At 27.6% G+C, this 12,569-nt stretch overlaps 1 protein-coding gene across 1 annotated transcript; it reads left to right on the top strand.

Moving 5' to 3' along the window:
• The first annotated feature begins 2,228 nt into the window (after positions 1-2,228).
• Positions 2,229-10,729, top strand: polo (Serine/threonine-protein kinase polo). The gene is made up of 7 exons (XM_011495856.1): positions 2,229-2,529; positions 5,884-6,108; positions 7,898-8,115; positions 8,201-8,499; positions 8,635-8,916; positions 9,862-10,262; positions 10,496-10,729. Exons 1-7 carry the CDS (start codon positions 2,437-2,439, stop codon positions 10,715-10,717), a joined length of 1,740 nt encoding a protein of 579 aa, XP_011494158.1. The 5' UTR covers positions 2,229-2,436; the 3' UTR covers positions 10,718-10,729.
• The last annotated feature ends 1,840 nt before the right edge of the window (positions 10,730-12,569 follow it).

Genomic DNA, 12,569 nt, shown 5'->3' with positions numbered 1-12,569 from the left:
AAGTCTATCCCCCCGCCAATCCATCCAAACCCTCGGTCGTGCACTCGGTTGGCTAGCCTTTACAACTCTTTCTCATCCGTCGTCTCCCCCCCCTCCCCCCACCGAGCCAGTCCATCGCGCCGTCCCACCAAACCCCACGCTTACGCTCTCGCTCACTCACTCCTGCATATTACCGCCACCTCCACCACCATATCACCTTCTCATCCTCGCCTCACTGGCTATACGTCGAGGCAAGCCGAACGGACCCGAGCCACACTCTTCCCCCCGCCCTTCTAACGCAAACCGCCATCCGCCACTAATGTGCCGTTTATTTACAGCCATCGCTCCACCTACGATGAGGAGAATCTGTAGACCGGAAGCGGTACTTTCATTGGTAACCATACCACAAATATATGCTCCGCTACATTATTTATTATTTAAATAATTGCATTACATTAAGCTCATGGCGTCATGACCTCCAATGTGAATACTGCAATTCGGACACCATACTATTGTTTTAATTTACTATACGATCGCTGATAAAGCCTAACAGAATTTAATATGTAATTCCCAAGTACTTGTTCCGATGATGTCTTTCGAACTCTTCTCATTTAGAATATTCATAAATCGGATTGTGTTAAAACCCAGAATATGTATTTACCCTAATTACCGCCTTTTTTAATGTACATATATGCATACAGTCATATGCGTATATATACGCGGGCGCGTATACATAGTGTGCAGGCGCCAGTGCCAGTACCGGCGAAGTAGTGGGAATACATATATTAGGCATTGTTTATTAATTATTTTTTTCTCCGTACACGATATACTTACTACTACTAGAAATTCATTTCTAAAGTGATTTAAAATTTTTTTTCAGATTATAATTTAACAAATCGAATTTCGTACATATTCTTGGGAATCTTTTCTTATCAATAATAAATACACTTGCATGAAAGCTATTTTTTGTTGTAATTTAAAGCTATTTCTAATGAATTCGTTTATTTGTAATTAACATGTTTTTAATCAATTTTTAATTATTTTTCTTTACTTCAGGCTGCAGAGGAAATATTCGTACTAAGTGTCTTGACAGTTTTTTTTTTTTTCAAGTTCTATTTGTACAATATCAAATTCTAAAGAGTGGATATTTTTATACGATGCTTTAGTATGATTTGGTATTCGTTTATTTTACAACGGTACTTGGGAATAAAAAGTTGTTCCAGTCATTTTAACTTAAATGTTAATAATAAGATGAAATACATTTTTTGGTGTGGATTCGGCTTTAATTAAACAAAAATTATTGTATTACCCAATGGCATTTATAATTATGTATTAATATTAATAATTCCATAATTCCATCCGATAAGTCAATCTTTAATTCTAATGAATTTTATACATAATTTCAGTTGTATTGAGAGATAAAAAAAAAAAAAAAAAAAAAAAAAAAAAAAAAATTGTTTTCCAAATGAAATGAAAAATGTTCTATTTCGTCAGCCCTTTCTTCATTAATCTCAATATAATTAAAAGATAACATTAATTTAATAAGAAAACAACAAAAAATAACATAAAATAAATATATAAATAAATAATATTGCGCGATAAAAATTAATGAATGTATATATATATATATATATATATATATATATATATATATATATATATATATATACAAATAGCAGTAATGGATTTAATTGCAATTATAACATTAATATTGTTGAATTTGAGTTGAAAAGTGATGATACAGAGACTATTTATCTTATACAACGGTTGATTAATGTTGAGCTGCTTCTATGCACAATTCTCCACTTTATCGATAAATTTATTTTTTACATATTGGAAAGACAGCTAATAATTGTTGGATTGGTAAAATTAACCAGCAATAAATATGCACTTAATGCATATATGTATGCATGTGTATATTATAATTTGAATATCCGCGGATATGCAAACAACTACGCACAGTAATAGAGCACATTATTAGAAGTAGATTGATTTTGTAGTAATAACTGAATTGATGGGAAGAGAAAGTTTCAAAAATAAAAACAGCGGAAAATCAAAGCTTCGACTCTCTTATATTTCTCGCCGATGAGCGAAAAACGGCAAAATCATTTGAAAAACTCACCGCTGCCTCCCTTCAACTCCAGCTTGACTAGCATTTCATTTTAGCCGCACAAGATCGAGTCACGTGGTACATTGTGCCCCTATGATTGGCCATGGATTGAATTTAAATTTGAACGTTCGGTGTTAAAGAGTCGGTTGCCTCTTTTGCTTCATCCAGTTATACATCCATGAGTTAACTTACCTGGTGTTCGGCGGCTGCTGAAAGGAATAAGTATTCGAGGAACTTTGGGACCGGCACGCAGTACGGCAAGCGAAAACTAAGAAAGAAGGAGTCCGTGTGCGCGAGATCCGCGAAAATCTCTCGTCGTCGACGTCGCTGTTGTAAGAAACTACATAATGTCGAAAGAGGAGAAGGAGATGATCATTCCTGATCAGATTTATGACAAGAACAACAAGAAGTCTTACATCAAGGGTCGGTATTTAGGCAAGGTGAGTGCCATGCTCGTTGGATACGGTTAAAGCTTCATTAAAGCGTCAGAGTCGCTATATTTGGACCTCGTGCTTCAAGGAAACTAATTTATTTGCTGGACTCTAGGGGATATGCATCTAGATGACAGCTTGTTTACTCACAAATTCTCTCTGAGTCATGATAGAGTGTGTAGAATTTTGTTTTCATTACTTTGATAAAAATGAGAGAATGAATTATAAAAAGGAAAAAAAAATGAAAGGAAGAAAATTTTAATACTTCTATCGATGTCAATTGTGTGTGATAGAATCAGTTTTATTATATCGATGCAAGTAGCTATACTGTATATTAACTGATTTAGGAGCGACGATTAATATACTATCGATAATCATATATATTGTCGAATGAATCTACACATTTTCATTGTAAATTTTTAAAACTTTCTGAATCCACAATATATTTGTGTTGTAAATAATATGTAATTTTCTGTACTTCGAATGAATTTTATATATAAATTAAATTCAAGTTTATTTATTTTAATGAAATAGCATTTCTGCATTTAAGAATATTCTGCTTCTCGTTTGTTTATAAATACCAATTTTTGTTTAATAAAAATAATACTTATAATTAAATGGTAAAAATAAGTATGTCAATTTTATTTGTAAATTATCATAAACTTACCGCGCGTTAAATTGCAATAAATTTGTAATTATAGATGGACTTTTGGAAAGAAAAAAATAATTTGAATTCACAAAAATACATATTTAATTTTAACAATCTTTAATTTTATCATACGTTTATTCTCTTAATATATAATTTAATTTATTTATTATTCGCTTTAGCCTTGAAGTGTATCGTGTCTGCATTTAATTTCTTATATATATTTTTACCATACCCTAATATTCTTTTATTATTAGATAATTAATATATTTATTGGTTTACGATTATCAAGACACAGAATTTGGTATTTTTGATTATTTAAAATTGTCATATTGCGACACAGAATTTATTATAGCAGTCGGCTATTTTTAATTTATCGCTTATTTCATTTTATTATTAATAATCGATAATTGTAACAAATTATCAATGTGAAATTATTATTTTACTTACATTGCATTACTTGCAATCGAATATTATTGTTTATGTTTGTCGTGCAACTTCTTAAAATATTTATTACTTAGAAACAGTACTATAAATAATATTTGATACAGGGAAGATTACATTTTTAGATAATCTCTTGTTTTAAATTCAAGATTTCTACTTTTTCTCAATGTGGCTATATTCTAATATGCCGACTTAATAATCTTATAATAACTTGAAAATATACTACTAGAAAATATAACCGTTTTGTGGTTAGAATTATAGCATGCAATGTATTTGTCGCGTCTATTGTCGAAGGAATTTTACCATCCTAGAATTGCATAGTCGTGTAAATGAATTGTGATAAATTATCTTCGAGGACCTCATACAGATAATTTTCTTTCGCGTGCTGTACCTAAGGATTTCAGTTTTATTGCATTACCTGCGACGATATCTTTATAATTAATTGTTGCTCGTTTACATGAAAATACTGCTTCAGAAAAGTACCCACAAGCTTTCAAACGGCATATTATAATAAAACCCACATTAAATATCTGATAATGATATTGAAAATATTAATATTTAAAACAATAATTTACTTATCATTATATATATTTTTTTAATATTCTTATTAAGTAATTACAGTAAAAAAAAAAAAAAAAAAAAAAAAAAAAAAAGAAAAAAAGATTTGAGATTTGAATACACAAGTTTTACAGAGAGTTAAGTTATTAATTAAAAACTAATTATATTCTTGTAATCGATAATAATTAATGGATGTGCCCATATATATATATATATATATATATATTATATGCGTGTGTTGCTTCAACAATATAACTGTAAATTTTCTTTCTACCCTACACTTTAATGCGTTTTTTGCATTTATTTGATAATCTTATTTCATAACATAAACTCACTAACTTCTTTATAAAAGCTTAAAATTCTATTACAATTCATAGATATCGTTTTTTTTTCTTCTTTTTTACATGAAACTCGGTTTTGAAATAATAAAAGCGTTTCTCTTGTGTTTTACATCATACAGCATATTTTACATTCTCACCGGAACGAATTAATTAATAATTTCTCATTAAATACGTATTGGAAATTAATGTCTTTTATGTTTGGACACTGAAAGCATATTTTCAATACTTACTAAAGTTAAATTATCATTTGTATTTTTGGTGTAACCATTGAAGGTCATTTACATATTGAATTGAATTTCTAAGGCAAACATTTTTTATACCTACCTGACTTGTAAAACATCGATATGTCGGCAATACACCGATATTATGTACATTTTATTATTGAGAAATTTCAATTTTTTAAATAAACATATTTATTAATAGGTTTTTTATGCTTTAGAGTAACATGAGTATTTTGGCGGCAAAATGTTCAATTACTGAAGTAATTTGGTAATCGAGTCGAACGGCTTATTACTGTATTTGAAAAATTTTATAGATAATTATTGTACCATCTGAAGAGTAATGGATTCATCATTTTGAAATCGAATGCATATAATTGTTTTAAGAATTTGTTAAATTATATTAACTTAATTTAGTATATGTCATATTTAGTAAGTTTGAATGAAATTTATTCCATATAAAATGAAACAAATAATTACAACTTCTAAATAATTTAAATGATTAATTATTAATTATTTCTTCAATTTTTTTATCGAGCTTATCATCAGACTTTTTTATTATTTGATTCCATCCCTATAACATAGATAAGTTTTCTTTCTCATCCAAAAAACTGTATTTTGTTCTCACATAACGATTAAATGGATCGGCTAATCTAAATAAATCATATTAATTCTTTATTCAGAAAGCACGTCAGTCTTTTCTTAGAAGAATTTACACTTATGGCATGATACTTCGCAAACTATCATTTGAATATAATTTTATCCTCTATATTTTTCAATTCTTATTGTCAAATATTTTGATTAAAATGAATTTTATACACAATACATATGTTTTATACAATATGTGAATGCTTTTATGAACAATTCGATTTTAATTTTTAAAAATATTTAATTATGCATCGAGAAATTCTGAGAAAGAATAAATTATCCAGATAAGCTTAAATGATTTTAAACAATTGATTAATATTTTTTATTTAATAGTAATATTGTTCGATCATCAAAAGTAATTTAATATATTAAGCCTGTACATCAATTTGCATAATTATAAAATAATATATATATATATATATATATATATATATATATATATATATATATACGTATACTTGTAATTAATTATTATCAATATTAATTGATTGTTAATCTTATTTTCCAGGGTGGTTTTGCAAAATGTTACGAAATTCGAGATTCAAAGACGCACGAAATCTTTGCCGGAAAGATTGTACCGAAAAGGATAATGACAAAAAACAACCAACGAGAAAAAATGATCCAAGAAATAATTATTCATAAAAGTTTAAACCATAGGCACATTGTTGGATTTCATGGATCTTTCGATGACAGTCATAATGTTTACATTATTTTGGAATTGTGCAGAAAAAGAGTACGTTACAAACATTTATATTTAAAATATTATTAAAAATAAAAGATTACTAAATAATTGTAAGTAAATTTTTAGCATTACATTTAAAAGGTAATGAATTTTAGCAGATCAACAATTATTAAATAAAAGAGTTTCATGATTAATATTTAAATTTCTAAGTTAAAATCTAAATTCTAAATTAAAAATTTTATTTAATGTAAAATAATAATTTCTGTCTCATCAAATATACAATATGTGAACTGTATAATATAAATATAAAATAGATATCTTTACTTTACGCATGTAACAGCGAACAGTTACTGGTATAATGTATTAATGTAAGATTAAGGTGCAACAATTACTCAATAAAGTAGTATTCGATGCAATTAATAAATGAGCACAGGTTGGTATCTGATATGAATAGTCATGAAATTTTTAAATATAAAACAATAAAAATTTATATTATTTTACAAGCATATATTTGAACAGTAATCATAGTTTAAAATAGCTGAAATATACTTTTCACAATTTTCTGATTATTAAATTTGAATATATATAATAAAATATTTACAATAGAGCCAGATACGTTTAGTTAAAAAACAATAATAAACAGAGCTTTTGTGTATACATAAATAATTACTTTGTTATAATACTGTATATATATATATATATATAGTATTATAACAAAGTAATTATTAAAGCTCAATAAACTAATGTAACAACAAATAGTGAATTTCATGAAAATGTTAACGGAAGCTTTTATTAATCAAGTCTTTAAATTTTACATACTTTTTGAAAACAGATACGGGTAAATCTGTAAAACAGAAAAAATATTGGATATATTATCCAAATATTGATATGAGAAATTAACAATCCGAAACAATAGATCTTTGTACGTTTAAATTGGTTGGAAAATGTTAGAGCTTCATAAAGTAAAATAAAGATAAAGTCAAATAAAAGTATATTTATTATATATGTCAATTTAACAAAAAAAAACTGTAAAAGAAGATAGAGTTTTAATTACCTTACAATACCATTTTCCACGCTTTGCTTTGCAAATATAAATATTGGTGCACTGTAATACAGTTGGATTATAGTAAACCAAGGATTTTCCAGTTGGTTACTTCCTTACCCGCGCAAATAACACCTTTCACCATTGCTTATATTCAAATATGTACATTAAAATTAGAAGAAAGATCAATTATGAATATAATAATTATTATATAATTTGTGCAAATAACAGTTTTTGTCAATTATATACATCATACATTCAAATAGATATACTTTAATATAAATAACGTTTATGAATTATGTTTGAAAATGTTTTTTCTAAATTAAATGTAAATAATAATAAAATTTTCAATTATATTTAAATGATTATTAAGATGTATTTTTTATTACACATATAATTAAATGCATATTAAGATACATTTTATTATAAATTAGAACATAAATTTAAGATAATTAATTTAGCAAGCGATAAAATATGATTTTGTGAACATAATTAATTTATCCTTTATTACTTCAATAGTAATTGCAGTTTAGTATTATTTATTTTCAAATTATTAGAATTCTTAAAACAAATTGAACGTGAGAAAATTCGTTTTTATTAAATTTGTAAGAAAAATTAAATGTGTCGAACCTTTTGATAACTTTTGCGACCAATTTATGTGACTGGCAATTTGGCAAACTGGCAACAAGATATTTAAATAAAGGATGAATGCTATCAAAACTATGATTTACTTTGTAATTCTTCACTATATAATATATATTATTTGGTTGTTTATTATTTAAAATTTTTCATTTCTAGTCCATGATGGAACTGCATAAAAGAAGAAAAGCTTTAACAGAATATGAGACTAGATACTACATGAAACAAATTTTGGAAGGAGTGTCTTATTTACATCAAAATAGAATTATCCATCGAGATTTAAAACTTGGAAATGTCTTTCTTAACGATGATTTGTACGTGAAAATTGGTGATTTTGGCTTAGCCACAAAAATCCAACACGATGGGGAGAGAAAACAGTAAGAGTTGAAAAGTTTTTCTAATATATATTTGAATTTCTATTTTCTTATTTGTATTTTTAAAATGTGCATTATGAATTCTTAGAACATTGTGTGGAACACCAAATTACATAGCTCCAGAAATTTTGACAAAAGCTGGCCACTCCTACGAAGTAGATATTTGGAGCATTGGATGTATTATGTACACATTATTAGTTGGAAAGCCGCCCTTTGAAACGTCAAGTTTAAAAGAAACGTACACGAAAATTAAACAAGTTGATTATGAAAAACCACCACACATGCAAAATACAGCTGCAATGAATATGATATCAAACATGTTACAAGGAAGTCCATCAAAACGACCAAGCGTTGCGAAATTACTGAAAGATTCTTTCTTCACTTCTGGTAAGTAGTGACTCACATAATCACACACGATCATGATTTCTTATGCGCTTGGAAATAAAATTTCATCTGCTTTGATTATTTTATTCAGAAACGAAGGAATATTTTTAAATTTTAATTGCCTTAAAATATTTTTAGGTTTCATGCCAACAAGTTTACCAGTATCATGTTTAACTATGGCACCGCGTCTCGATATGCTTGAATCATTCAATCGAAAACCTTTATCTGAAATGAATTTCAACAATAGTTTAAATATCGAAGATATCTATAGGGTAAAATCGAGTCCACGAAAGGCTAAGCAAAATGGACAAAACACAGCACAAAAGGCAGATCATGACATTGATAATATGCTTAAGACTCTAAAAGAGCAATTGGAAGTATTATTGAAGTCTAAGCCTGGCAAAGAAATGGCTTGTTCAGGTATGCCATAGTTATGCATTATTATAAATACATTCGTTATTAAACTTTGTATTGATAATCATAAATATTTTCTCTAGAATTCCAGAGACCTTTCCAACTTTTTCTGAATAACACAGGCATGAATCCTATTTATTAAGCTTCTGATATGCATCATTGGCTTATGTTATACAATATACCTTCTTGTAATTTAGAGTACAATAAGAGTAAATGAAAAAAAATTAAATTTTTGTTATATTATATATTTAGCTTAAACGCTGCATATTAACTATTATATTATCCATTATATTAATTCGAATAATTTTCAATTTATTTCAAAAGACACTGTTTAATCTTGAGAAAAAAAATTTTCCATTCAAGGAGTATCAAATTTTGTTGTATTTGTCGTTTCGGATAAATCAATGATTTTCAGTTAGCTTGGTTCTAATCATTTTAGGCTTACGCATTCTTTTTCACTTCAATCCTACCCAAATATTTGCTATATTTTCTCCAATATAATAGTAATGTCGTTATCGATATACCCGTATTATACAACAATAAATATATTGCGTCATTAGAAATACAACATGTGGACAGTGAAGTGCACGTCTATGTCAAATTTGATATTCCCTTGAAGGATATGTTGTTTAGGCGCAAGCAACTTTTCTTTCTAATTTCTTGTGATAACATTTCATGTACGTCTATACATGACATTTAATTGTGCTATTTTATTCATCGTAATGAAATGACGAAAGAAAATTTCTTGATTAAAAAAAATTTCTTGCAGCACTAATAGATTATAAAGCACATTTTATGAATATCTTTTAAAAATCACATCAACCTCTCTCCTCTCTTCATCCACTCTAAAGCGTATTATTCTTCTTCTTCTTCTTATTATTATTATTATTATTATTATTATTATTATTATTATTATTTTTTTCCTTTAACTAATTAAGCGAATACTTTTAGATGAAATGACCGATCCAATTGCCCAACCGTTCGTATGGGTTAGTAAGTGGGTGGACTATTCGGACAAATATGGTTTTGGCTACCAGCTCTCAGACGACGGTGTCGGTGTCATGTATAACGATGGTACCCGCCTTATAATGCTCGCCAATAATTTCAACATCCATTACATCAATAGATTGGGCGAAGAATTGTATTACACAATCAGGGATTACCCGCATCATCTTGAAAAGAAAATGAAGTTGCTAAACTTCTTTCTGCGTTACATGAATGATCACCTAATGAAAGCTGGTGGCACGGTTGCCATTAAGCAAAGCGATTCTTTGGCAAGACCACCGTACATGCATCAGTGGTTCAGGACGCAGACAGCGGTTGTCATGCTATTAACGAATGGATCCCTTCAAGTGCGTAAAATTCAATTTATTAGTTGAATTATTATTATTATTATTAGTGGAATTTTTTTTTTTTACTAAATAGTAGTATCGACGATGGACGAGGCCAATGTATGTCTTAATACTAAATGTCACGTGTAATTATTTAATCGAGTTTAAAGTTTAATTTACATATTACGAAGGGCCGAATTTTTATATTAATAAAGCATTCTTATCATAACATAAAAAATTCTTTCTCGTTTCAGATCAACTTCCAAGATCATACGAAGATTATTTTATGTCCTCTCATGGCTGCTGTTACATACATAGATCAAGAAAAGAATTTCAGGACATATAGATTTAAAACAATTGAAGAATTCGGTTGTTGCCCTGGACTTGCCAAGTGTCTTAGTTACGCGCATGGCAAAGTGAATTTACTAATCTCCAAAATGTTATCCCACGTGGCTGCCTTCCCTTCGGACAAGTAGGCGAATTAAAAACAAACAAACAAACAAGCAAACAAACAAACAAACAAACAAACAAACTAACTAACTAACTAACTAACTAACCAATAATCCACCAACCAACCAACCAACCAACCAACCAACCAACAAACAAACAAAAAGCAAAAAAGAAAACAGCGTTATTGTCGAGGAAACTCAAAGTAACTGTCTGCGATACGCCTTAAAAGGACCGTCAGAAACACGTCGAACTGCTCAGTTAGATATCTAATGAGCTTTTAGTTTGACATTTTTTACATAGATCTATTGGTAATTTTTAAAGTAACTTATCTTCTTCTTTTTTTTTTTTTTTTTTTTTTTTTTTTTATATATATATATAATAAAGTATTGGTAGGTAAAAAATAAAATGCAGCCTATATTTACAAACAAAGAACCAACATTTTTAACGTCGTAAAGTAGGTAACTATTTATTGTAGCTACTTTATATAATGACAATTTAGAATTGTGATACTACGAAACTTTATTTTAATTATTACAAGAATTTTATATTTAGATTTTTTTATCATTTGTAGAGTGAAAATTTGTATCGCCATTCTGTATAATGTTATGTCACTTTAAAAAGGACACATAATTTACTTTTAATTTGTAAACGCACTCTTATGAATGACAGTTTATATGTAGTAATGATGAAAAAGGGAATTTACAAAGTAACTATCTGAAGTTGTGCAACTGATGGCCAAACTCACATAGCTATGAGAATCACCATAGCTTTCGTCGATGAAAGCTAGTAAAACTAATGCTTTCAAACTATGATATATAATTATTCCAATGGCTTGTACAATGATAATGGCCAGAAACTTGATTTTAATAAATGATTCCTATTTACTGTGGATCGCTTAGTTGCTTGACATAAAAATAAAAGAGCATACAATTAATTCGTGGATACAGATTGCCATTAATTATTTGAAAACTGAATACAGGGTGATAACATTTTGTTTTTTCATAAAAGGCATGGCATTTTAATCTTAATTTTTGACTGTATTTTGGCTGGTTCAAGCGAAGCAAGTATTTTAATTATTTACAAGATAAGGTTCCTATGATCGTAAGCTAATTGTGGTGTTCAGAAAAATAATGCTCACAAAGATTATCATTTCATTTTATGTATATATATATATTCTTTACACTTAAAAATTTTAACAACATAAAAGGCTTAATTTATATATTATAATAATTAGTTCGAAAATACTTCCCTTTGAATTCAGTAAAAATCCTTGTAACAGAAATTATAATGAAAAAAAAAAAAGAAAAAAAAACTAAAAAAAAAAAAAATTCGTGTAAAGTTAAATTTCAGTTAAGCGTTAATTGTATTGTTAAATAAAACATTATATTATATCGTAATAATTTATAGATAATTTTTTGCAATTTTTTTTTATTCACGATTGTGTATGACGAAGTCTGTACAATAAAGTTTATCTAATTTCATATTTACTGTAACTCTTTACTTTTTGCATTTAAAATTATTTTAATTTTTAAATATTTCCTTGGAATGATTATATTCAGAAGGTGTATCTGTCGTTATAATATTATTATTTGTTGTATACGTAAATATTTGCAGATGATGTTAAAGTAACGTAATTCCTAAGCCTTGTAAATAGGTATTGTTTCGTGAAAAGGAAAATTTTGTTATCGTTACTTGTATTAATTAAATTTAAATAAATGATTCTAAAATCATTTTTAATAAATACGTGATTTACAATAAATTCATTTAATAACTAAAATTGCTGCATAAGTATTATTTATAAAATAGATAGTCACCTTGAGTTTGTTTTTTTTTTTTTTTTTTTTTTTTTTTTTTGTTTTCTATAAGTGTAGTGTTCGT

The sequence above is a fragment of the Ceratosolen solmsi genome, unplaced genomic scaffold (genome assembly GCF_000503995.2).
Source record: "Ceratosolen solmsi marchali unplaced genomic scaffold, CerSol_1.0 scaffold10, whole genome shotgun sequence".
Classification (NCBI taxonomy): domain Eukaryota; kingdom Metazoa; phylum Arthropoda; class Insecta; order Hymenoptera; family Agaonidae; genus Ceratosolen; species Ceratosolen solmsi.
Note: the sequence above shows the minus strand (reverse complement) of the source record. Positions and strands in the feature narration are given on the sequence as shown.

Coding starts and splice junctions, on each gene's coding strand:
- polo (XM_011495856.1), top strand. CDS start 2,437: ATGTCGAAAGAGGAGAAGGAGATGATCATTCCTGATCAGATTTATGAC. Junction 2,530..5,883: donor AGGGTCGGTATTTAGGCAAG/GTGAGTGCCATG, acceptor CTTATTTTCCAG/GGTGGTTTTGCAAAATGTTA. Junction 6,109..7,897: donor TGGAATTGTGCAGAAAAAGA/GTACGTTACAAA, acceptor TTTCATTTCTAG/TCCATGATGGAACTGCATAA.